The 27615-nt window shown below is 41.3% G+C and overlaps 2 protein-coding genes across 2 annotated transcripts in view; one reads left to right on the forward strand and one right to left on the reverse strand.

Annotated features, from left to right (window-relative positions):
• gtpbp6 (GTP binding protein 6 (putative)) overlaps positions 1–4517 on the forward strand; it is a 39526-nt gene extending 35009 nt beyond the window's left edge. The window contains exon 10 of the mRNA XM_060920148.1: positions 4258–4517. Coding sequence (XP_060776131.1) covers positions 4258–4411 — 154 coding nt within the window. The 3' untranslated portion in view covers positions 4412–4517. The remainder of the gene's footprint in view (positions 1–4257) is intronic.
• si:dkey-66a8.7 (PI-PLC X domain-containing protein 1) lies at positions 1222–27615 on the reverse strand. Its single transcript, XM_060920149.1, has 6 exons — positions 27286–27615; positions 24588–24724; positions 14131–14259; positions 11989–12144; positions 11668–11848; positions 1222–4843 (listed from the first exon to the last, which is right to left on the reverse strand). The coding sequence occupies exons 1-6, from the start codon at positions 27383–27385 to the stop codon at positions 4596–4598; spliced, it is 951 nt and encodes a 316-aa protein (XP_060776132.1). The 5' UTR covers positions 27386–27615; the 3' UTR covers positions 1222–4595.

Raw genomic sequence — 27615 nt, forward strand, 5'->3', positions numbered from 1 at the left:
GAATAGTCAGTGCCCCCAAAATGCACTGTTGCTTTGGCGTTGTGTAAGTACTGTAAGTCAAAATGCGTAGACTTTTTTTTATTTTTTATTTATTTTTTTTTTGGTGCCTGAGGTCCTGGGGAAGTGGAATCTTAAAGGAACAGTCCACCGTACTTCCATAATGAAATATGTTCTTCTCTGAATTGAGACGAGCTGCTCCGTACCTCTCCGAGCTTTGCGCGACCTCCCAGCCAGTCAGACGCACTGTCACTCCTGTTAGCAATGTAGCTAGGCTCAGCATGGCCAATGGTATTTTTTGGGGCTGTAGTTAGATGCGACCAAACTCTTCCGCGTTTTTCCTGTTTACATAGGTTTATATGACCAGTGACATGAAACAAGTTCAGTTACACAAATTGAAACGTGGCGATTTTCTATGCTATGGAAAGTCCGCACTATAATGACAGGCGTACTAACACCTTCTGCGCGCTTCGGCAGCGCATTGATACCTGCACTCATTCCGCTTTTATTTACAATTTGTACTTTGTCCCAACTTTTTTGGAATCGGGGTTGTACAGCAATCTTCAAGTTATGCCACAGATTCTCAATTGGATTGAGGTCTGGGCTTTGACTAGGCTTTGACTCAGGAGTGCAGGTATCAATGCGCTGTCGAAGCGCGCAGAAGGTGTTAGTACGCCTGTCATTATAGTGCGGACTTTCCATAGCATAGAAAATTGCCACGTTTCAATTTGTGTAACTGAACTTTGTTTCATATCACTGGTCATATAAACCTATGTAAACAGGAAAAACGCAGAAGAGTTTGGTCGCATCTAACTACAGCCCCAAAAAACACCATTGGCCATGCTGAGCCTAGCTACATTGCTAACAGGAGTGACAGCGCGTCTGACTGCGTCTGACTGACTGGGAGGTCGCGCAAAGCTTGGAGAGGTACGGAGCAGCTCGTCTCAATTCAGAGAAGAACATATTTCATTATGGAAGTACGGTGAACTGTTCCTTTAAGAGATGTTTTAATGTTTGAATGTTGAAATGGGGAAAAAAAATAAACTTGTTGCAATGCTACACGTGTCGTCAACTTGATTCAAGATAGTCTCTGGTCTCATATCTAGAGTATTTTACTAATTACAGGTCACAAAAGGAGAATCTTTTAAGCTAGCAATGCTTAGTTGTAGAATTTAACAATCCTAATATTAGTATATTTATCTTTTTGATTGATTGATTGATTGATTGATTGATTGATTACTTTATTCTGAACAATAAAGAAGATATAAAAAAAAATTAAATAAAAAATATAATAATCAAAACATCGTCATAAACAAACAGAATAGCGTAGCCACAAGGCAGTAACACAATAATGTTCGGAAAGGATTAGGAAGAAGTAATAACTTATCCAATCCTAACCCTCTATACCACCGCTAATCAAATGTCACTTTCCACCATAATAAACTATATATACAAAAGCAACAAACAAAAAGAAAACATACCAACATACCAAGACATACCGACATGGTATAATATCGACCAAATCAAATCATATATACAGATACTTATGTTATGCATATATACACACGTACAATACATATATACAGAACATACATATACACTTACCTATAACTATATACAAAATACAAGAAGACCAGTCACAGACTTGCTCTCAATTTCATCATCACCTATATAGTCTGCCTGTCCTCATTCTCATATATATTTTTAGTAACATGTTTTTATATAATTTTTTAAACAGTTTTATGTTGGTGCTATTTTTGAGCTCATTATCCAGACCATTCCACAATTTCACCCCACAGACTGTTATGCACATACTTTTCATAGTTGTTCTAACATTTACTCTCTTAAAATTCATTTCCCCTCTCAGGTTATACCCACCCTGCCTTTCCATAAACGTATTTTGTACCTCACCCGGAAGAAGGTTATGTCTTGCTTTATACATAATTTGTGCAGTCTTGTGTTTAACCAGATCCGTGAATTTCAGAGTGTTTGCTTTTACGAATAATGCGTTTGTATGCTCAAGATCTCCCGTATTATTGACGATTCTTATTGCTCTTTTTTGTAATGTGGATAACGGCTGCAGGTTAGATTTGTAGGTATTACCCCATATCTCCACACAGTAGCTCAGATATGGAAATATGAGTGCATTATACAGAGTATGTAGTGATTTATAGTCCAGAATGTGTCTTGATTTCCCCAAAATTGCAGTAATCTTTGCTATTTTTGCTTTAACATGATTAATATGCGGTTTCCAGCAGATTTTATGATCAACAATCACACCCAGAAATTTTATTTCATAAACTCTTTCTATGGTTATGTTGTCAATTTTCAATTCAACTTGAGGGTTCGACTTATATTTTCCAAATAACATAATCTTTGTTTTACTCAAATTCAATGACAATTTGTTTACAATAAACCACCTTTTTAATTTATTCATTTCGGTTGTGATTGTTTCCATAAGCTGCTGTGCAGTATATTTATCTTAAATTCAGTTTTTACTGCTAAGACTTTGTCATGAATTTAAGTGAAATACCCTTAAAATGAAATAAATAAAAATGACTTGAATGGCTAAATGTAAGAAGTGCGATCTTGTTATAAGAACTATTTTGATTATTTTGAGTTAATCAGATCTCGCATAGTAAGTTCCCCGATCTTATTTTGGAATTATTTCATCTAAAAACAGGTTAGATTTTTCATCTTACTTTAAGAAATCTTACCAAGTCAAATTTGACTAGTTCCATTGGCAGATTTTTTTCACCTGATTCAAGCAAATATGCTTTGTTTTAATCTTTTATTTCTTATTTTTGAAAGGCCATTTTTTGCAGTGTGTTTAATAATGATTACATTTGTTTCCTTAATTGTTTTGCTTAAAGAAAAGAAATGCCATTCTTACACTAAAACATCATGATACGCTGATCATGTATCACGATACAAAAATTCTCGTGCTACCCATCCCTAAAATTTGGGGCCCTCTGGTGCAACCTTGGCATGAAAAAGCAGTTGGGAGAAGCTCTTAAAATAGTGTTTTCGGTAGTGAATTTCTGAAAAAGGAATTGGTCGACTCAAATCGTTTCAAGAAAATTCTTTATTTTATAGCACATGATGTGGCCTTTGTGCGTAATTTTGCAATGCTCAGTCCTGATTAGCATGGTGTGGTAAATCGGTAACGGCTGTCCGAACCACAGAAGCTAACCTTTACATGGACACGTTGAGCGTGAGATTTCACACACACCTCAGATGAGGTTGCATGAAAAGTTCTGTAGCTTCCTCAAATGGGAAGTCCTCAATGGTATAGCTTAGACGAACAAGGCGGTTGAGTACTAAGTTGGTTGCAGAGGCTGACCTTTATTCTGTTGCTACAGCTGAAGAACCTTTCAGCCTCAGTGTTGTCAACCAGGACGGAAAGAGATGTAGTCAAGAGTTCAAATAGCCCTTCTACCTGGATTCACTGAAATATCATGAAATATGTGGGTCAGCATTTTCAGCATCTACTGATGAAGACTGAAACTTGTGATGGATCTAGTCACTTTGGTTAAGATTAATACAAGTTACAGCCTTGAAAAGAGTGGTTTTTTTTTTTTTCCCCCTACTGTGCTCATCCCTGGTCTAGAAGCGAAGCTGACTATAGTTAGTTACCACATAAGTCATGGCCTAACATCAAAAAACAAGACTGGCAACATGCAGCATTTGTCAACTCCTTAGACTACAGCTCTGTACCGTACGTCACATCAGTGTCCTGAGCCTCCTCCACCTTCACTGGCTCAAACCGCTCAGGGTGGTCGACGGTGCCAAGGGAGAAAAACGCAGAAATCTTAGACTGCTTTGGCTTTGCGGCAGCAGCCTGAGGTGACCGATGCATCGCCATCGCAATATAAACACATTTAGTGAAAGGTTATGTGACAATAAGATTAAACCATAGCGATAAGTTTTGTTTTTTCTTCGTTTTTTGCAGGAAGCAGGAACTAAAGTTGTGAGCAGGGAACTGGAGGAAAGTCAGACATGATTGGTTCTCAGAATCATTCAAGCCCATCATTCGGATTTGACGTCTAATATGCTGGGAATTGAGAAATTCAGATTAAATGAATGGATATTTGTTGCTGGTTAACATGAACGTATGGTTAGACTTATAACACAAGTGAGTTTGGAGTAAATACGTTTTCTCAGTGCAGGCAAATCACACACCCTACCTATCGACGGCGGCGGATAGATCACGCATCGTCCCTTTAATAACGTCAGAATGATGTGTGTGTGTGTACGCAGGTGGCTGTATAAGGAAGCCACGGTTCAGGAAGTGCATGATGGAGATGACGACTGTACGGCCAACGTCAAGGTGGTGATCAGCGCCGCAGCATACGGACGCTATAGGAAGCTGTTCCTGCTCACGCGGCATAACACCACACACACACACCCCTGAGGCGTGTGTTTGTCCTCTTTCTGACACTAGGTAAATATTTATTTATGAAAAGTTTTCATATATCACACACTGTATAAACCAAGTAAATAAAATTGTACAAAAGTAACCGAGTCTCTGTTCCTGTAAAAGTTTACTGAGCGAAATTCCTCCACCGAGGCAGATTGAACACTTCACCCGTCCACCTTTAAGGCTCTCTGTGCTTGAGCAGTTTTTTATTCAGAGCGATGATGATGGAGCACAGAGGATTCGACCCTATAAAATCTCCTGCGATGATGTTGAGGCTTGTCGAGTCAGCACCGGGTTTCTGCTTCTCCAACCATCTCCTCACACACTCCCAATGATCCGTGGTTAAAGTCCGCAGGGAGATGTGCGGGTTGGAGGCGATGAAGCATCGGTCTGCGGTCAAGTTCAGGCCTGTGACGAAGAAGCCGTCTGTACACACAAGAAGAAAATTAAACGCTAATTTAAATCAACACTTTTAAAAATTAAAGACGATCATGAGGGTTTTTTTCCCGTGATCTTTTTGGGTTAAAATCATGGCTTTGTCCGTAAACCAATAAAGAACTGGCAGGTTTTTTTTAAATAGTACAGTAGCTGGGGTGTCGTGGCTCAGGTGGCTAAGGCACCATACCATAAATCCGGGGACCCGGGTTCGATTCCGACCCGAGGTCATTTCCCGATCCCTCCCCGTCTCTCTCTCCCGCTCATTTCCTGTCCTGTCTCTACACTGTCCTATCCAATAAAGGTAAAAAAAAAATTAAAAAAATCTAATAGTACAGTAGCTTCTACCGTTAAAGTTATTAGGAGTGTAACATCAGAGTCTAACGTCTTTGCTCATATCCAGTGAATGTGGATAGAATAAATCACGCACTCTGATTGGCTACTCTACTACTAGGCTATCAGCTCATACAGTTATGTGCAAAATAATAGCAGTCTAACATCACTGATGTGTTTAATTACTGATTTTGGCAGAAAGGATAATACAACATGGGAAAAAATAGGTGTAGCCAAGTAATGGGCAACCAACAGAATCAACAGTCATGACATGCACTCTGCTAATTGGGTGCAATCGACTCATTTAATGAAAGGGGCGTGTTCAAATTAATAGCAGCGTGTTCAAATCAGGGCTTTGAACCGGTTCACGGAACGAAAACGAAAACCGGGAACTTTTTCTATTTCACATGGAACAGAAACGAAACCAGAAACTTTATTATTTTTTATGTTCCGGAACAGAAACGCTTATTAAAAATAATGGTAACTGGTTAATACCGGTTTTTATTTCGTTCCTCAAAGTTTCCGTAGCCTGCAAATAAAGTCATTCTTCTCCTGCGCAAGTTTCTATGACCCGCTGGGGTTCACTTCCTGTGTGACGTTCGCTGACTGAATGGAGAGAGCGGGAGGGTGGACTACTATCACGCCTCCACATCTTAAATAAGAGGTAAATATTGCAGTCTATCGTTATTCAAAAACGTCAATTTCAAACACGATATCAATATATTTGTCCACGTTAATGAGAGGCTCGCGAACATTAAATGACGTTAACCTCTGTTAGCCTATCAATGCATAGGGCCTGACTAGCCTTTGGTAACACACTAAACGAATTCTCTTTCATTTTTGGCACTTTTTCTGTTTGTGTAGATGGGAAGACGTACTGAGAATCCAAATCGCCAACATTTGAAATAATAATTGTTTTGAATTATTTCTTGTCTTGGCGGCACGGTGGTGTAGTGGTTAGCGCTGTCGCCTCACAGCAAGAAGGTCCTGGGTTCGAGCCCCGGGGCTGGCGAGGGCCTTTCTGTGTGGAGTTTGCATGTTCTCCCCGTGTCCGCGTGGGTTTCCTCCGGGTGCTCCGGTTTCCCCCACAGTCCAAAGACATGCAGGTTAGGTTAACTGGTGACTCTAAATTGAGCGTAGGTGTGAATGTGAGTGTGAATGGTTGTCTGTGTCTATGTGTCAGCCCTGTGATGACCTGGCGACTTGTCCAGGGTGTACCCCGCCTTTCGCCCGTAGTCAGCTGGGATAGGCTCCAGCTTGCCTGCGACCCTGTAGAAGGATAAAGCGGCTAGAGATAATGAGATGAGATTATTTCTTGTCTTATTTAATGAAGGTTGTAATAGAATTAGCCTACATTTGGCTTAAGCTGAATGAGACAGAGACATAATTTTATAGCCATTTGTTAAACAGCTGACAGGGAACGTAATTAACCGTTCCGGGAACGAAATTTTTTTGTTCTAACCGGTTCGGGAACGTCTATTTAATGGTGGAACCCAAAACTGGAAACGTTAAAATTCCGTTTCTGTTCGGAACGAACCAATAGGAAAAAAATTCTGGTTCAAAGCCCTGGTTCAAATTAATAGCAGTGTGGAGTTCAATTAGAGAGGTCATTCATTCTGTGAAGAAACAGGTGTCAATCATGGCCCTTATTTAAAGAAGGAGGGCAGCAAATGTTGTACCTGCTGGTTTTAGCCCTTGCTCAGTGAGTAAAATGGGTCGTTCCAGACATTGTACCAAAGGAGAAAGAACTTTGATCAAGAAGTTGACTGGAGAGGGGAAAACATATAAAGAAGTGCAGAAAATAATTGGCTGCTCAGCTAAAATGATCTCAAATGCTTTAAAATGGCAAACAAAATCCAAAACACATGGTAGGAAAAGAAATATTACCATCCGCGTAGATCACAGAATAACAAGAATGGCAAAGAAGCATCCAATGATCAGCTCCAGGGAAATCAAAGAAGATCGTCAGTTACCTGGGAGTATGGCAACAATCAGAAGACGCCTATGTGAAGCCAAACTATTTGCAAGAAACCCTCGTAAAGTACCATTGTTGAAAAAAAGACGTGTTGAAAAGGTTACAGTTTGCCAAAGAACACATTGACTGGCCTAAAGAGAAGTGGCACAACATTCTATGGACAGATGAGAGCAAGATTGTTCTTATTGGGTCTAAAGGCCACAGACAGTTTGTGAGACGACCCATAAACAGTGAATTCAAGCCACCGTACACTGTGAAGACTGTAAAACATGGAGGTGCAAGCAGAATGGTTTGGGGATGTTTCTCATACTTTGGAGTCGGGCCCCATTTATCGCATACCAGGCACCATGGACCAGTTTGAATATATCAAAATACTGGAAGAGGTCATGTTGCCTTATGCTAAAGAAGAAATGCCCTTGAAATGGGTGTTTCAGCAGGACAACGACCCCAAACACACCAGCAAGCGGGCAACGTCCTGGTTCCAGACCAACAAGATTGATCTTATGAAGTGGCCAGCCCAATCTCCAGACCTCAATCCGATTGAGAATTTGTAGAGTGGCATCAAAAATGCTGTTTTTAATGCAAAACCCAAGAATGCAGAAGAACTGTGGAATGTAGTCCAGTCAGCTCGGGTTGGAATATCTCTTGGCAGGTATCAGATGTTAGTTGACTCCATGCCACACAGATGTAAAGCAGTTATCAGAAATAAAGGTTATACAACTAAATATTAGTTTCGTGATTAACAGAAAAGCTAAATCTGTAAACAAATTTCAGTTTATACTGTAAATATTCGAGTTTGTAAATGAAAATGCAGACTGCTATTTTTTTGAACAACCTATTATTCTTTTTTCTTCATTTTCAGTTTAAAATTGATATTTTGTTCATGTTTTCATTTGTAATTGAATACGCAGTGCTCCCAGTGCCTTTGTGTATATGGAAAGAAATGCTATTATGAGGATTGAGCTTTTTCTCAATTGTTTTAAACACACTGCTATTATTTTGCACATAAGTGTATACCGTGAGTAGAGGAAAAACAAAATGGTGAAGCACATCAAGTCAGATATATCACTTTATCATCATCAAGTATTTAAAAGAAACAGAAATAGCTAAAAGAATATAGTTTTGTCCTCCCCCCCCCCCCCCCCCCCCCCCATATCTCCAGTTCCACACTCCAGTCCAGTCGGTGGCAGTAATTCATCTTTAATTTGGTTTGCCAGCCGCCAAAAAAAAAAAAATCTTAAGAAGAACAAAAAAGCCAAAATGGCGGCATGTGCTACTGAATCAATTGAGGATGAAATAAAAACTCTACTCGAAAACAAAACTCCAAAAACAAGCAACAAAATATGGAATAATATGGAGTATTTGATGGTACCGTAAGAACGTATCTTTTTATTTTTCACAAATTGCTCGTCATCTCGCTGGTTTGTTTACATTCTAAGCGTAAATTATTATTTTGTCTGACGTTCTGTAGAAAGTTATTTATCGAATTTGCAAAAAATGAAAATGTTTTTCTCAAAATCCAGTGAATGTGGAGAGAATAAAAGAGTTATTCCACTCAATCTTGTCATACATGGATTATAGACAACTCGGTGCTACGCGCCTCATCAGCTATCCGCTCATGTACGACTCGATTTCATGGAATAACTGTTAAATACATTATATAGACACGAGTGTTCTACTGAGAAATACACCACTCATATTTTTCGGGACATGGAGAACCCAAACCGTGACACAAATCTCTATATGTGGCTTGTGAGGAAATCGATGAGCGAGTTGTTTTGATAAATTTAGGGACTTTTTGTTTGTGAATGTGTCGAGATAATAAAAAGAAAAAAAAAAAATCACACATCGGCTTGAAGATCTCATCTCATTATCTGTAGCCGCTTTATCCTTCTACAGGGTCGTGGGTGAGCTGGAGCCTATCCCAGCTGACTACGGGCGAAAGGCGGGGTACACCCTGGACAAGTCGCCAGGTCATCACAGGGCTGACATTAGGTCAGCCTTTAGGTCAACCATTCACACTCACATTCACACCTACGCTCAATTTAGAGTCACCAGTTAACCTAACCTGCATGTCTTTGGACTGTGGGGGAAACCGGAGCACCCGGAGGAAACCCACGCGGACACGGGGAGAACATGCAAACTCCACACAGAAAGGCCCTCGCCGGCCACGGGGCTCGAACCCAGGACCTTCTTGCTGTGAGGCGACAGCGCTAACCACTACACCACCGTGCCGCCCGGCTTGAAGATATGAAGTTGATCATCCCGTGTTGAAAAACTCGCATTTTTCATACGAAATACATCACGGATCTGAGGGACATAATTCCTGATATTTCACTCCGATGACGTCACTCTCAGTGTTTTCCCGCTGACTAGATACGCGTTGTCGAAACGGTGAACCGGTTCAAAATTAAAATTCTTTTGATTAACTTGCACATATTTTTTTTTTGTCAACGTGTCCATATAATATAAAGAACATTACACGGTGGTGCGAAGATATGAAGTTTATCTTCAAGTGATATAACAGTGCTGTGCAAAAGTCTGAGGCACATGATGTAAAGAAATGCTGTCGACCAAAATTGACTTAAAAATAATGAAATTAAATGTTTCAACAGTAATCAGTGAGCCATAATAAATGAAGCAAAGTCAATATTTGGTGTGAGATGACCCTTTGCTTTAAAAAAAAAAAGTGTTCTCAGGTCCAGTGAGTGCAGTTTTATGCGGAAATGAGCTGTAGGTTTTCCTGAGCATCTTCCAGAACCAGCCACAGTTCTTCTGGACACTTTGACTGTCACACTCACTTCTTCATTTTACACCAAAACCCAGCAGCCTTCATTATGTTTTCTTTTTTTAATCTGAAAAGTGTTCTCTTATGGAATGTGCTGGGGGAAAAAAAACAAAACACAAACGTTTGGAACTCTAAAATGTTTTTGTAATGTTTTGACTCGATAAAATAAAAGAAGTCATCAAATAGAAATCTATAATTAAGTTTGTATGGAAAAAAAAATAGGGTGCCAAGACTTTTGCACAGTACTGTATATAATCTCACCATTCAAAGATAAACTTGATATCTTCACACCACCGTGTAATATCCTCTATATACACCACGCTTTCCTTATTTCATTTTCCAGCACTGACTTCATGATAAATTGTAAATAAATATGCAGCTTCCGGAAAGCGATCATGAACATTCCCAAAGAAAACGACTCCAAGGAAAATTCTGAATGCCAACAGAGTAAAAGTCAGAATTTTTAAAAATTTGTCATCGTTAGCCCTGGCTTCAAATTAGCAGCATCATTTTCTCAATTCAATTTTATTTATTTTAGTCGCAATTTTAACAGCAGGTATTATCACAAAGCAGCCGGATATAAAACAAAGCAGAATTTCTTTCTAAAGTGGGAAACGAGTCGGAAAGTGGTGTATTGGTTGCGTTTTAAAGGTGTAGCGAGAGATTTTAGCCGATTACAAAACTCAGCAGGTTTCTTGCACAGGTGTGGTCTGGAATCAAGAAGCGTTCCTTTTAAGATCTGGAACTGTAATCTGACAAGTCAAGAAATATTTTATATTTGGATATTCAATCACAATAACACAGACTGAAGAAGTGATTACGTTTAAGATTAGGACCTTTCGTGTTAGAAATTAATATTCCGAATACAAATATTTTATAAAAGCTGAGGAGAAACACAAAATGTGCTGACTTAAAAAAAAAAAAAAGTCACTGACTGCCGCTTTAATTGCAATTTTTAAAATTGTTAAGTAATTTATAAATCAGGAGCGCTATCGAGTTCTGGACTCTGATTGGTTAGAAGGTGTTGATTACTTTTCTATAACAGCAGCTCCGACAGTCGCACAGGTTTATATTAATGCGTCGCTCTAATACGTTACCATTTCTATGGTAACCGGTCATTCATAGGGATTCAGAGAGCACACGCTGCTGCATATCAGAAACAAGTTTTAAGACGCGCCTAATTCCGTCGGTGAAGTTTCATTAAACTGAGGAGCTGGGGGCATCGTGGCTCAGGTGGATAAGGTGCCACACCATAAATCTGGGGACCCGGGTTCGATTCCGACCTGAGGTCATTTCCCGATCTCTCTCCCTCTCCTGCTCATTTCCTGTCTCTACACTGTCCTATCCTATAAAAGGTGAAAAAAGCCCAAAAAATATCTTTAAAAAAAAAGATCAAGATCCTTTAAAAAAAAAAAACTGAGGAGACGTTTGCGGAAGGAACCTTTCAAGTCGGCGCTTTTTAACAATCGGAGTTAAAGCTGTAAATTTTTGTTTTACAACACTTGGAAATAGTTTTTCTTGACTCAACTTCAAGTAAGAGAAAAAGAGAGAGAGAGAGACGCTGGATGCAAGTACGAACAGGAACTAATTTGCTTCATGGACGTTCCATGATATTAAATGTAACTATAAATGGATAAAAAGCACAAAGCATCATTAATGAATGAGAAATTAAATGGTAGCATTGGCAAACTGCTGTGGTAGACGAGGAGCACACGTCACCTGGACGACTGAGATGTTTCTGCGAGTCGAGATATTGGAGCAGTTCCTCGGCCTTGGCCGTGTTCGCCCACCAGTATGGGATTGCAGGCCACAGCTCTTTATGATGTTCTGCTGTCTGGTCCTCGTATGACAGCACCACCTGATATCCTGATGACCACAAGCCTCGTAGGGTTACATCAGCCTGGACAAGACGAGCCAAGCAAAAACAAAATGACAATCTGAGAAAAACGATGAAACGGAAATGCAGTGACGACTCCAAACTGACCAGTGATGATGATGAGTCTTTATTTTTACTCACTTCCGCTTTAATTTTCAACTTACTTTAGAAGGACACAGTTTAGAGCCAAAGATCTTCTTGAGCGAATAAATAAATTCCTCGTGCAGATCTTCACTCAAGCCCTCAAAATGACTGCAGCTGAGGATGATGACCTCTTTGGGGTGCGCCGAGAGCCATGCGGCGACGGTGTTCAGAGTGTCCTGGAAAACATCGTAGAAAATCTTATTCAGCTTTCTTTCGCCTTCATTTTGGATTACTTAACGTATTAATTATCTGAAGGTGTGTTGAAATTGAAATTAAAACTGAAAACAACGATTTGTAAAGAATCTTTGACCTGTATTACACTCGAAACAATACAGCAGCACATTATTTGATGTTTTACCTCATGAATTTTATTGTTTTATTCAAAATAAGGATTTAAATTTGGATTCTTGGAACACATTTCAAAAAAAGTTGGGACGGTAAAGCATTTCCCACTTTATAACTTTCCCATTCCTTCTCACAACACTTAAAAGATGTTCAGGGACTGAAGACACCAGGTGATGAAGTGTTTCAGGTGTTATTTTGTCCCCTTCTTCCTTCATGTTCTTTGTTTCAAAATTGTCCACCCATTTTCTATTGAGACCGAGGGGACACGCCCTCTTCTTCCACAGCCACGCCTTTGTAATGTGTGCAGAATGTGTTTTTTTTTCCCCCCATTGCCATATTGAAATCTCTCTGGAAAAGATGTCATCTTGAAGGCAGCATTTGTCGCTCCAAAATATCTGAGTACTTTTCTGCATTAATGCCCCATCACAGAAGTGCAAGTTACCTTTACCAAGGGCACTGACCCAACCCCATACCATGACACACCACTGTGTAATGGTCCATCCCAGACGCCTCCGAGCCCAGAGAAGTCGGCACCGTTTCTGGACGCAGTTAATATAATACTTCCTTTTTGCACAGTAAAGTTTTGACTGGAGGGCGGCACGGTGGTGTAGTGGTTAGCGCTGTCGCCTCACAGCAAGAAGGTCCGGGTTCGAGCCCCGTGGCCGGCGAGGGCCTTTCTGTGCGGAGTTTGCATGTTCTCCCCGTGTCCGTGTGGGTTTCCTCCGGGTGCTCCGGTTTCCCCCACAGTCCAAAGACATGCAGGTTAGGCTAACTGGTGACTCTAAATTGAGCGTAGGTGTGAATGTGAGTGTGAATGGTTGTCTGTGTCTATGTGTCAGCCCTGTGATGACCTGGCGACTTGTCCAGGGTGTACTCCGCCTTTCGCCCGTAGTCAGCTGGGATAGGCTCCAGCTTGCCTGCGACCCTGTAGAACAGGATAAAGCGGCTAGAGATAATGAGATGAGATGAGTTTTAACTGGAGTTTGTGGATGTAACTCCGTATTGTAGCTTGATAAAGGTTTGCCAAAGTAATCCTGAGCCCATGTGGTTCTATCAGCTAATGACGGTTCTTGATGCAGTGAGGGATCGGAGATCACGGGGGTTCAGATTAGGCTTGAGCCCTTTGCCCTTTACGCACGGAAATTCCTCCAGGTTCCTCGAATCATTGAATGATCTTATGCACCATAGAGGGTGAAATATCCAAATCCCTTCCTATCTTTCTCTGCAGAATATTGTTTTTAAACATTTCAACCATTTTCTCACACGTTTGTTGAGATCATCCTCGGCCCAGCTTTGCTCCTCAAATGCTAGGCTTTTCCTGAAGACTGAGTTTTTCTTCAAATCATGATTACAGTCACCTGTTGACATCACCTGTTTCAAATCACATCATTATTTAATTGTTTTACCTCATTACTCGCCCTAAATTGTCCCTGTTCCAACTTTTTTTGCAATGTGTTAGAGGACTGAAACACAGGAATGGATGTAGACTAACAAATGAAATGAAGTTGACCAACAAAACATGAAATATCTCGGGTTCATTCTGTCTGCAATCAAATACAAGTCAAAGTACATTTAGAAAATCACTGCTTTCCGTTTTATTTGCATTTTCCACACCGTCCTGACTTTCTCCGAGTTGGGGTTGTAATAAATTAATATTAACTCAAAAAAAAAAATCAAACTAAATTACATCATTAATTTATTCTGTTCATAAAATATTTTATTCGTAAATAGAAAAAAAAAGTTATTACATTTAATTGTTTTACTTTAAATAAAGTGTTTAAAAATAAAGGCTGATAAAGAAGCCCGTGTAAACTCACCACAACTGTCACTTGGGTGTAGATCACATGAGTGAAGTAAAGGTCAGGTGACATGTCATTCTGTTTGTGGGCAATTCGAAGGTCAAAGTATCGGACACCAGCTTGTAGTTGCTGTATGATATTTTTTACCTGTTGAAAAAATTTTAAAGCAGGCTTAAAGTGCCATTCCACCATTGGATGTATTTTTTTTTCATAAAATACAATATATTTTATGACAACATGACTAGACAGAGAAATCTTTTAGCTTCAAAATGATATATCAAACATAATTTTTTGACAACGACAAGTATATTAATTTTGCGACCAAAGTCACCTACCCTTTTAATTTCCACGCGGTAGTGAAACGTGATGTCATCGGCAGGTTCCCCTTCTTGTGTACGTGGCACAGATTATCAGCAATGGCGGATAGAACACGATTGTCAGCTTCGGAAAAGAAGCGAAGGAAAATAGCAAGTGAAGCCCAAAGGAGACGGTCGATGGTGAATATCGGCACAGCAATCGACAAGTGGAAATCGCGTTCTATCCGCCGTTGCTGATAATCTGTGCCACGTCACACGTGACGTGGTACACAAGAAGGGGAACCTGCCGATGACATCACGTTTCACTACCGCGCGGAAATTAAAAGGGTAGGTGACTTTGGTCGCAAAATTAATATACTTGTCGTTGTCAAAAAATTATGTTTGATATATCATTTTGAAGCTAAAAGATTTCTCTGTCTAGTCATGTTGTCATAAAATATATTGTATTTTATGCCAAAGAATACATCCAATGGTGGAATGGCACTTTAAATTCATTCAGCTGTCAGAGAAGGACAGACAAAATATTTATAAAAAGGTGCAACTTGCAGTGTTTCTACTTTTTTCTAGAGCTGCAATGATCATATTAACACAACTACAAAAATGAGTAGTACTACTGCCCTTTAAATGATTTGGCTCGTTTCTGTTTACATTTTTCTGACCCTGAAATTACCATAATAAAATCAGCTCTGCCCCACCCCTTTTTCCATAAAAGGCAACTCACAAGTCATATCCGGTTAATGTAGAGTTGGTTTGTGTGAAGCATCACTGAACAGGGCATTTTAAACCATCGTGATTAATAATAATTAATAGTTTAATGTTCAACTGTCCAAGAAATAGAAAATGATTAGGAATAGAATAAAAATGGCCTGAGAATACGTCTACGTCTTTACACTCATGAAAGCTTTTAAAAAATTTATGAATACCAGAATCGGAAACACCCCATATGTTTTATTGCTATCCAAAAAAAAAGGTCACAGGTCATCACGAGTGGCTTTCAGTATTTGAGTCTCGATTTAAATCACTTTAAGGATTTATTTAACTGTAAAGCATGTTAAAATATACCACAATAACCAAGAGTAATAATAAAAATAATAATAATGGCTAGTTAGCTGACAGGCCTGCTAGCTTAGCATTCTTTAAACATCATTCTTTAAACTTTGACCCGACTGATCTAAAGCTGTTTTCATGGAATCACAAATTGTAACAACACGCACACTGCGAAAACTAAAAACATTTACACCTGATTAGCGTTAGTACATAATGTTAGTGTGCTGAACCAGGTGTAAACGTACTGAATAGAGTGTACATGCCCTGAATCAGATGTAAACATGCTGAACTAGATGTAAATGTGCTAAATCTGGCGTAAACATACTAAATCAAGTGTACGGTGCCTTGCAAAAAGTATTCATCCCCCTTGGTGTTTGTCCTGTTTTGTCGCATTACAAGCTGGAATTAAAATGGATTTTTAGAGGGTTAGCACCATTTGATTTACACAACATGCCGACCACTTTAAAGGTGCACATTGTTGTTTTTTTTTAGTGTGACACAAACAATAATTAAGATGAAAAAACAGAAATTTAGGCCCTGTTTACATTATTTTGAATCAGCGGATCATCAGATTAACGTTTTTAAAACGATTCGCGTACACACACAAAATGTCTGTGCCCGCAACAAAACCGTTCCCCGTGCACACAGCAACGCCAATACACGGATACGCTAATCACATGACTAATTAGACGGCACGTCACATGATCCCAGTGCATATCGGGCATGCGCAAGTCACTCACCACTTGGAAGGGTGTCGTTGTAAAAAATGAAGTATGCCAGTCTGTTATCGACGGTACTGGTACTACAATGACGCCTTTTTTACACCGTGTATGGCCTTCGTGTTTATGCTAAAAGGATCTAACAGTGTTCGGTACACTCTTCACCTCACAGAACGGCCATTTTTTGCGATTACAACAAGACTATTTAGTGCTACGGTAACCAACACACTTCCTGTATTGCTCATTCACTTAATGACTTCCTCAACACACTTCCTGTATTGCTCATTCACATGACCAACGTGGCATGACCAACGCCAGCGAATCAGGAAGGTGGATGTCACAGTGACGTTGTCCAATGACGATGTCAGCTAGAGCTCAGCGCTGCGTATCCTCGTTCCTCAATGTTTACACAACACCGGATCAGATACGAACTGGGTTGAATACGTGGGCCCTGGCGGATTCAAACTGTTCCGCCTGTGGAGTGGTTTTCCGGCGTTTTAATGTGCACGGACAGTGCATCCGCAACGAAAATGATATGGATACGGTCTAATGTAAACACCACCTTAGTGTGCATAGGTATTCACCCCCCCCCAAAGTCAATCCTTTGTAGAGCCACCTTTTGCTACAATTACAGCTGCAAGTCTCTTGGCGTATGTCTCTATTAGCTTAGCACATCTAGCCACTGGGATTTTTGCCCATTCCTCAAGCCAAAACTGCTCCAACAAGTTAGACAGGCTGCGTTGTTGTACAACCCCGATTCCAAAAAAGTTGGGACAAAGTACAAATTGTAAATAAAAATGGAATGCAATAATTTACAAATCTCAAAAACTGACATCGTATTCACAATAGAACATAGACAACATATCAAATGTCGAAAGTGAGACATTTTGAAATTTGATGCCAAATATTGGCTCATTTGAAATTTCATGACAGCAACACATCTCAAAAAAGTTGGGACAGGGGCAATAAGAGGCTGGAAAAGTTAAAGGTACAAAAAAGGAACAGCTGGAGGACCAAACTGCAACTCATTAGGTCAATTGGCAATAGGTCATTAACATGACTGGGTATAAAAAGAGCATCTTGGAGTGGCAGCAGCTCTCAGAAGTAAAGATGGGAAGAGGATCACCAATCCCCCTAATTCTGCGCCGACAAATAGTGGAGCAATATCAGAAAGGAGTTCGACAGTGTAAAATTGCAAAGAGTTTGAACATATCATCATCTACAGTGCATAATATCATCAAAAGATTCAGAGAATCTGGAAGAATCTCTTTGCGTAAGGGTCAAGGCCGGAAAACCATACTGGGTGCCCGTGATCTTCGGGCCCTTAGACGGCACTGCATCACATACAGGCATGCTTCTGTATTGGAAATCACAAAATGGGCTCAGGAATATTTCCAGAGAACATTATCTGTGAACACAATTCACCGTGCCATCCGCCGTTGCCAGCTAAAACTCTATAGTTCAAAGAAGAAGCCGTATCTAAACATGATCCAGGAGCGCAGACGTCTTCTCTGGGCCAAGGCTCATTTAAAATGGACCGTGGCAAAGTGGAAAACTGTTCTGTGGTCAGACGAATCAAAATTTGAAGTTCTTTATGGAAATCAGGGACGCCGTGTCATTCGGACTAAAGAGGAGAAGGACGACCCAAGTTGTTATCAGCGCTCAGTTCAGAAGCCTGCATCTCTGATGGTATGGGGTTGCATTAGTGCGTGTGGCATGGGCAGCTTACACATCTGGAAAGACACCATCGATGCTGAAAGGTATATCCAGGTTCTAGAGCAACATATGCTCCCATCCAGACGACGTCTCTTTCAGGGAAGACCTTGCATTTTCCAACATGACAATGCCAAACCACAAACTGCATCAATTACAGCATCATGGCTGCGTAGAAGAAGGGTCCGGGTACTGAACTGGCCAGCCTGCAGTCCAGATCTTTCACCCATAGAAAACATTTGGCGCATCATAAAACGGAAGATATGACACTCTTTCGATTACGTTCATTATGTCTTATATTAAATATAGTTAGTTTTTTTTTTTTTTTTTTCTTTTTTATCAGACATCTAATTTTTGGGTTTGTTTACCTGACATGTTTCGACGTACAACTTCCGTCTTCCTCAGAGTGTCACCGGATGTTAATTGGTGACGCATCTTTTATCAGCTGCTGTTTCTGAAGGCGTGGCCTTCCTGTCTGGTTTGACAGGTCGGTCACGCCTTATACTGTCTGTTCGTCCCCTGCAAGATGTGACTCCAGGTATGGGAGAGCATGTATGCTCCCTCATCCCGGTTGATGGTCCTCGGGCTTCGCTTACGGATCTCTATGGCCTCCCTGATCCAGCGCTGATGTTTGTTATCTTCTGTGCGGATGACTCTGGCATTCCCCCAGTCCATAATGTGGTTTTCCCTTTTACAGTGATCTGTTATAGCTGACTTATAATTTTCCTGTTGTGCCTTTTCTTTTATTGTTCGGGTTTGTCTTGTAGCTGTCTCCTTTTCGCACTCTTTCTTATGTTCATGTTTTCTTGTGTTGAAACTCCTTCCTGTCTCCCCAATATAAGTTTTATTGCATAATTTACATGGAATCTCATATATGGTGTTGCATCTGTTGTCCGGATGTATTCTGTCTTTGGGATGCACCAGGATCTGACGGAGTGTTGTGTGTGGTTTGACAGGTGTGTTAACATTGTGTTTCCTCATTATTCTTTGAATGCGTTCAGTTATTCCCCTGATGTATGGTAATGTAACTACTCCCCTGTGTTCTTGTTTGTTAGTTTGTTTTTTCTCTTTCTTCTGTGTTTTGTTGTTCTTAACCTGTTCCGCCCCTTTGGATATTGCCCATTGTGGATATTGACATGCCTTCAGTGCGTGTTGTATATGTTGTTCCTCCTGTTCTTTGTCCTGTGGATCTGTAATTATTGCTGTGCGTTCATGTAATGTTCTAACTACGGATATTTTGTGCATTATGGGGTGTTCGGAAGTCCAGTTTAAATATTGGTCGGTATGTGTGGGTTTTCTGTGTACTTTTATTTTGATGTCCCCATCTTCTGTGTGTTGTATTTTTAAATCCAAAAATGCTATTGACTGCTCCGTTTCCTCTTCATGTGTGAATTTTATATTGCCGGTATTGTCTATAGTATTGAGATGGTCGGTAAGTTGTTGAGTGTGTCCCCTCTTTACTTTTTCCAATATGTCGTCCACATACCGTTTCCAGAGTGTTGGTCTGTATTCCGCTGGTATTGTAGTGAGTGCTTTCTGCTCCAGATCCTCCATGAAAAAGCCGCACATGATGGCTGATAGTGGATCTCCCATGGCAAAACCTTCCTTCTGTCTGTAGATTGTATTCCTGAACTGAAAGTATGTGGATGTGGCGATGAATTGAAGGAGCTGAGTGATGTCTTGTACGGTGAGGTTTGTGCGTTTCCTGAGCGTCCTGTCTGTTTTTAATTTGTCTTGTACTATCTGTATGGTGGCTTCCGTGGGTGTTCTGGTGAAAAGAGATATGACGTCGTGTGATATGAAAACTTCATCTTGCTGCATTTTGATGTTTTTTAGTTCTTCTGCCAGATGTTTTGAGTTTTTGCAGTGTTGGTCTGTGAGTCCTAGTAATGGTTTAATTATTTCGGTGAGTGCTTTTGATAAGTTGTATGTGACTGAACCAATGCTATCTACTATGGGGCGTAATGGTGTTCCTGGTTTGTGTATTTTTGGTGTGCCGTAAATCCTGGGGATGACGTTGGCTGTGGGTACTAAATGATTGTAATCCTGCTTATCTATTTTATTTTCATCGAGTAGTGGTTTTAGTAGTGCTTTAAGTTTCTTTTTCTTGTCTTCTGTTGGGTCTTTTTTTAATATTTCAAATGCGTTGTCACTGAGTAATTCATTCATTTTTCGTTCATATTCGTCAGTGTCCATAATAACTGTTGTTCTGCCTTTATCTGCTGGGAGGATTGTGATATCTTTATTTTTAGCTAATGTTCTCATAGCTTTGGCTTCCTGTTTTGTGATGTTACTGGGTGGTGGTTTGGCCGTTTTCAATAGACCAGCTATTGCGTTTCTTAGTGCTGCTTTTTGTCCCTGATCCTGTATTTTCTCACATGCTAATTCAGTTGCCAGAATGAATTCGTCGTGTGGTATATGGTTCGGTGTGACAGCGTAGTTGAGTCCTTTTGCTAGTATACTGCGTTCTGCTTGTGAGAGTTTGTACCTTGATATGTTATGAATCCATTTGTCGTTGATGTGTGCGTGCTCCGGTTCTGCCTTCTTTTTCTGTGCGATGAGTTTGTCCAGTTTTCGTATTTGTCGGGTTTTTGTCTCTGTGAATTCCTGTTCGTGTATGTCTGCCAAGTGTCCGTGTATTGCCATTTCCATTTCCTTGTTTTGGGGAAACCGGCGTTTGAAAGTTTCCGTCTCTCTGTGTAGTTCGCTGTTGATATTATTTAGTTTATCCGTTGTGCACCGTATCCGTTCTTTTACCAGAGTCATCCGCACTTTCCTGATCATCTTTTCCGCGTTTCTGGTTGGAATCGGGTTCTTGATGTTCAGGCTGGCCGGTACGACTTCCTCATCCCGGCAGCGCAGATTGAATCTCAGGTGATTCCTGTAGCGTGCCCGTTTCCGTGTCAATCGCTCTAGGCGGCGAAACTCCTTGATGCTTTCGTCTCCGTAACTAATTCTTAATCTTTCGATTACGTTCATTATGTCTTATATTAAATATAGTTAGTTTTTTTTTTATATACATAAAAATTATTTATATTTTATTATAAATTTATATATTTTATTATTATTTTATATACATATATTTTTTACATAGGAAGATATGACAAAAAAAGACCTAAGACAGTTGAGCAACTAGAATCCTACATGAGACAAGAATGGGTTAACATTCCTATCCCTAAACTTGAGCAACTTGTCTCCTCAGTCCCCAGACGTTTACAGACTGTTGTAAAGAGAAAAGGGGATGTCTCACAGTGGGAAACATGGCCTTGTCCCAACTTTTTTGAGATGTGTTGTTGTCATGAAATTTAAAATCACCTAATTTTTCTCTTTAAATGATACATTTTCTCATTTTAAGCATTTGATATGTCATCTATGTTCTATTCTGAATAAAATATGGACTTTTGAAACTTCCATATCATCGCATTCCGCTTTTATTTATAATTTGTACTTTGTCCCAACTTTTTTGGAATCAGGGTTGTACAGCAATCTTCAAGTTATGCCACAGATTCTCAATTGGATTGAGGTCTGGGCTTTGATTAGGCCATTCCAAGACATGTAAATGTTTCCCTTTAAACCACTCCAGTGTAGCTTTAGCAGTATGTTTAGGGTCATTGTCCTGCTCGACCGTGAATCTTCATCCCAGTCTCAAACCTCTGGCCGACTCAACCAGGTTTTCCTCCAGAATTGCCCTGTATTTAGTGCCATCCAGCTTTCCTGTCCCTGCAGATGAAAAATATCCCCACAGCATGATGCTGCCACCACCATGCTTCACTGTAGGAATGGTGTTCTCAGGGTGTTGGGTTTGCGCCACACATCATTTCCCATGATGACCAAAAAGCTCGATTTTTGTCTCATTTGACCAGAGAATCTTCATGTGTTTGGGGAGTCTGCCACATGCTGTTGGGCAAACTCCAAACGTGTTTTCTTAAGCAATTACTTTTTTCTGGCCACCCTTCCATAAAGCCCCACCAACTCTGTGGCATGTGCGGCTTAAAGTGGTCCTATGGACAGATACTCCCATCTCCGCTGTGGATCTTTGCAGCTCCTTCAGTGTTCTCTTTGGTGTCTTTGTTGCATCTCTGATTAACGCCCTCCTTGCCCCGTCTGTGAGTTTTGGTGGGCGGGGCCTTCTCTTGTCAGGTTTGTAGTGGTGCCATAATCTTTCCATTTTGCTATAATGGATTTAACGGTGCTCTGTGGGATATTCAAAGTTTGGGATATTTTTTATAACCCAACCCTGATCTATACTTCTCCACAACGTTGTCTCTGACCCGTTTGGAGGCTCCTTGGTTTTCATGTTGCTTGCTTAGTAGTGTTGCAGAGTCAGGGTCCTTCCAGAACAGGGTGATTTATACAGACATCACGTGACAGATCATGTGACACTTTGATTGCACACAGGTGGATCTTAATCAACTAATTATGTGACTTATGAAGTGAATTGGTTGGAGCAGCTCTTATTTAGGGGTTTCATACGAAAGGGGGTGAATACTTATGCACACTCCAGATTTCTGTTTTCTCATCTTAATTTTTGTTTGTGTCACAATAAAAGACAATGTGCACCTTTAAAGTGGTCGGCGTGTTGTGTAAATCAAACGGTGCTAACCCTCCAACAATCCATTTTAATTCCAGCTTGTAATGCGACAAAAAACAGGACAAACACCAAGGGGATGAATACTTTTGCAAGGCACTGTACATGCCCTAAATCAGGTGTATACATGCTGAACGGAATGAGAACATGCTGAATTGGGTGTAAATGTGCTGAATCTGGCATAAAACATACTAAATCAAGTGTACACACCCTGAATCAGGTGTAAACATACTGAACAGAGTGAGAACACAGAGGCTCCAACTCTCCCACCACTCCCGACCTCCCGCTGACAACATAAGAATCTCCCGCCCACCCTTACGACACATGTTTATGTTGACAAAAATGAATAGTTGACTTTCCGCTTTTCGTGTGTCTGACACTGTATGGGTGGACTCAAGTGTGTACCCTGCGGTATATGCCGATTCCCCGGTCGGTACACCGATCGGCGTAATGGGGAGATTGGAGTGAATGCCGGAGGCATGCTCATGCAGATCAAGCGCGCATATGAATCGAGCAGAATTCGGTATGCCGCGGGGTACACACTTGAGCCACCCAATGTCTTAGCAGTTACCGGTAAAGCATACAGATGGCGCTATTAATGATACGCGTGAGAGAACGAGAAATCCCGCGACACTCAACCATTTTGTTTGTTTTTTTGCGTCTGCATTTCGTCTGCATTTATCGCCTGCTCGTCTTTAACTTTCTGTTCTCTTGAATGAGATAATGAAACGAAGTTCCGTTAGTAGAAATGGCGAAAGCCAAACTACAAAGAAAAAATATCAGAAAATCACCAAGATAAAGTTGGGATCGCCCGTCGCGATGGTCGCCAGGGACGAATGGCGGACTATTTTGGATGGCAGCAAGACGACCCTATATCTGACAGGGTTAGATCACCAGACCAGACGTTAGATTCTAACCAACTTGTCTGACTTTTTTTTGTCTGACTTTTACTAACTTAGACTTAAAAATAGAATATTATTAGAAGAGCTTTATCATCAGAGGGTCTACCATTGGCAATTTACAGTATAATAGTCATTATTGACATTAACATTGACTTTAGGCATATTAATGTTTGGTCTATAGTCACTGGATTTATCCAGATCTGTTACTATTAATAAGATTTAATTGACACAAAATTGACACGGGCGGCACGGTGGTGTAGTGGTTAGCGCTGTTGCCTCACAGCAAGAAGGTCCGGGTTCGAGCCCCGTGGCCGGCGAGGGCCTTTCTGTGTGGAGTTTGCATGTTCTCCCCGTGTCCACGTGGGTTTCCTCCGGGTGCTCCGGTTTCCCCCACAGTCCAAAGACATGCAGGTTAGGTTAACTGGTGACTCTAAATTGACCGTAGGTGTGAATGTGAGTGTGAATGGTTGTCTGTGTCTATGTGTCAGCCCTGTGATGACCTGGCGACTTGTCCAGGGTGTACCCCGCCTTTCGCCCGTAGTCAGCTGGGATAGGCTCCAGCTCGCCTGTGACCCTGTAGAAGGATAAAGCGGCTACAGATAATGAGATGAGATGAGACAAAATTGACACGAAATGTGGCGAATCATTCATATACACACACACACACACACCACACACAAAACTCGCCTTCGCGCCTATGGCGCTCAAACTTGTCTCCCTCCGAGCTACTCGCAGAGAGGGAGAATCTCCCTCTTTGCAATTTCCCAAGTTGGAGCCTCTGAGAACATGCTGAATTGGACATAAAAATACTAAATCAAATGTACATGTCCTAAATCAGGTGTAAACATCCTGAAAAGTACATGTCCTGAAACAGGTATAAACGTACTGAAGAGTGAGAACAGGCTGAATTGGACGTTAACATACTGAATCAAGTGTATACGCCCTGAACCAGGTGTAAAATGTGCAGAATGTAGTGTGAACATGCTGAATCGGCTGCATGCATGTTAAACCTAGTGTAAACATGCTGGCTTTGGTGTAAAGGTGCTGAATTAGGTGCGAACGCGCTGAATATGGTGTAAATATACTAAATGGGATGTACTTGTGCTCAAATCAGGTGTAAATGTTCTGAATTCAGTGTATATTTTCTGAATCTAAACCTTTGTGTATGCTGAGTCAGGTGTGTACATACCTGGGTAGTAGCCCATTTGTAAATGATGGGGCGGGTAAAACAGTAGAAAACTCTGTCCAGGAGTCTAAAGGAGTCAGACTCGGATCGGAGGAGTGGAGAGGTGATATCCAGACAGTAGCTCATGGCATCATGACTCCCTGTGTGGGTGAAGGTCAAATCCTTGTTCTAATACTCATCTCATCTCATTATCTCTAGCCGCTTTATCCTGTTCTACAGGGTCGCAGGCAAGCTGGAGCCTATCCCAGCTGACTACGGGCGAAAGGCGGGGTACACCCTGGACAAGTCGCCAGGTCATCACAGGGCTGACACATAGACACAGACAACCATTCACACTCACATTCACACCTACGGTCAATTTAGAGTCACCAGTTAACCTAACCTGCATGTCTTTGGACTGTGGGGGAAACCGGAGCACCCGGAGGAAACCCACGCGGACACGGGGAGAACATGCAAACTCCACACAGAAAGGCCCTCGCCGGCCACGGGGCTCGAACCTGGACCTTCTTACTGTGAGGCGACAGCGCTAACCACTACACCACCGTGCCGCCCCATCACACTTATTGTTAGAACATACTGTGGTTTATAAGAATCCCATTAATATAAAGCAACCGTGGTCAGTATTTCCAAGCACAAATGTACGTTCAGCATCATTCATAAAAATAGCTTAATGTGCTTATCTGCCTTATGGTTGGTCTGAATGTATAAAATAAGACTAAATGAGCAAAAGAAGCCGATCAATAAATCTCAGTACTGTTGACTCCTGACATGATCTAGCATGTTTTCATCTTGATAATGTTACATTACTTGAACAAGGTATGATGCTGTTATATACCGACATACAGTATACATCAAGTCAAGTTTATTTGTATAGCGCTTTTAACAATAAACATTGTCGCAAAGCAGCTTTACAGAATTTGAACGACCCAAAATACGAGCCAATTTCATCCCCAATGAGCATGCCCGTGGTGATGGCAGCAAGGAAAAAACCCCACAGACAACACGAGGAAGAAACCTCAAGGGGAACCAGACCCAAAATGGGACCCATCCTCACCTGGGCAACAACAGACAACACGACCACAACATCAACAGTCCTAACACAAAGCCAGCCTCGTTGATGCCACAAACCCCTCACCGACAGAAACCCGAGCGCAAAACCGCCCACGACAACTGCAGTCCTCAGCCACAAAAGCACCACTGCAAGAGTCCAGAGCGTCCTCCAGGCGCGACCCCCGACTGTCCACATGAATATACTTATATTACTTACATTTTATTTTGTTACTGCTGATTATATAAATATTTGGATCTGTTTTTTATTATTCATAACAAGGTGTGTCGTAGACTGAAGTGTATGAATAGAAGTAACGTGAAGTGCTTTGTGATGATTTCCTCCCAATTGTCCAAATTTAGCTACATACGTACCGCTGCTTTAATGACAGTTTCCAACAAATGTTTATATCACCTACGGTATGCAGAAATTTATTCCACATACAAACAACAACAAGAGACTAGAAGGAAAGCAAAACTCATTTGCATTTAGGATCAACTTTATTTTCGCAGACCATGAGATTCAGGCAGTTAGGAGTTTCGACTCCTAAGCCAGACAAAAGCATCTCATCTCATTATCTGTAGCCACTTTATCCTGTTCTACAGGGTCACAGGCAAGCTGGAGCCTATCCCAGCTGACTACGGGCGAAAGGCGGGGTACACCCTGGACAAGTTGCCAGGTCATCACAGGGCTGACACATAGACACAGACAACCATTCACACTCACATTCACACCTACGGTCAATTTAGAGTCACCAGTTAACCTAACCTGCATGTCTTTGGACTGTGGGGGAAACCGGAGCACCCGGAGGAAACCCACGCGGACACGGGGAGAACATGCAAACTCCACACAGAAAGGCCCTCGCCGGCCACGGGGCTCAAACTCGGACCTTCTTGCTGTGAGGCGACAGCGCTAACCACTACACCACCGTGCCGCCAGACAAAAGCATCTTCAACCAAATTAACCATGTGTCACTATGGATAATCTTTGAGTTTTACATGTACAAAATATGGATACTATCTTTTAAGAAGAAACCTGTCACATGCACAGTGAAATTCATCCTCTGCATTTAACCCATCTGAAGCAGTGAACACGCACACACCCAGAGCAGTGGGCAGCCACACCAGAGCAGTCAGGGGTTCGGTACCTTGCTCAGCCCAAGCCTGCCCCACGTTAACCTAACTGCATGTCTTTGGAGTGTGGGGGAAACCGGAGCACCCAGAGGAAACCCACACAGACACGGGGAGAACATGCAAACTCCACACAGAAAGGCCCTCGCCGGCTGCTGGGCTCGAACCTGGAACCTTCTTGCTGTGAGGCGACCGTGCCGCCCTATTTTTAACATGTCTGCATTGTTGTACATAGAGTCTTGAGGAATGACATGCAAGTAAAAATTTCACTGTACTTTGAGCACATGACTATAAAATCCTTGACATTTTTTGAAGGAAAACTACAGTTGAATCATGACCTTTCCAATATGGCGGACTGTATGGCGTAGTGTCAGCTATTACGATACGTAAATGCGTCCGCCATATTGGAAAGGTACTCAGTCGACTATAAGGAAAACAAAATATGCAGTTTTGTTTTCTGATACTCGTTCACTGTGATGTGCACACACGACTTTAAAAAAAGTTAAATATTCTGTTTTCCCACCTGGTATAGCGAGGCTGGTTAAAGGAATGTCCCACAGTTCTTCAGGTAAAGTTTTCATCCACTCCTCGTTGTTCCTGTCGCTTCCGGAACCAGCTGCCATTTTCTCCCCGACAGATGTTTCAACAGCAGCACCACGAAATCACGATTCAAATCCGTCGTGAAATCTTAAAGTAATGCACTAAAAACAAGCTGTTGGGTGCCAGCACGAGCACAAGGAAAGCCTGTATTTCCTGTTTATAGCCGAGTGCATATGTTTGTGCACCCTGCCACATATTTGCATCCGCCCAAGCATGTGTCTGATAACACATGAACATGGACAGGGCAAGAGGA

This window comes from Neoarius graeffei, chromosome 4 (assembly GCF_027579695.1).
Source record: "Neoarius graeffei isolate fNeoGra1 chromosome 4, fNeoGra1.pri, whole genome shotgun sequence".
Taxonomy (NCBI): domain Eukaryota; kingdom Metazoa; phylum Chordata; class Actinopteri; order Siluriformes; family Ariidae; genus Neoarius; species Neoarius graeffei.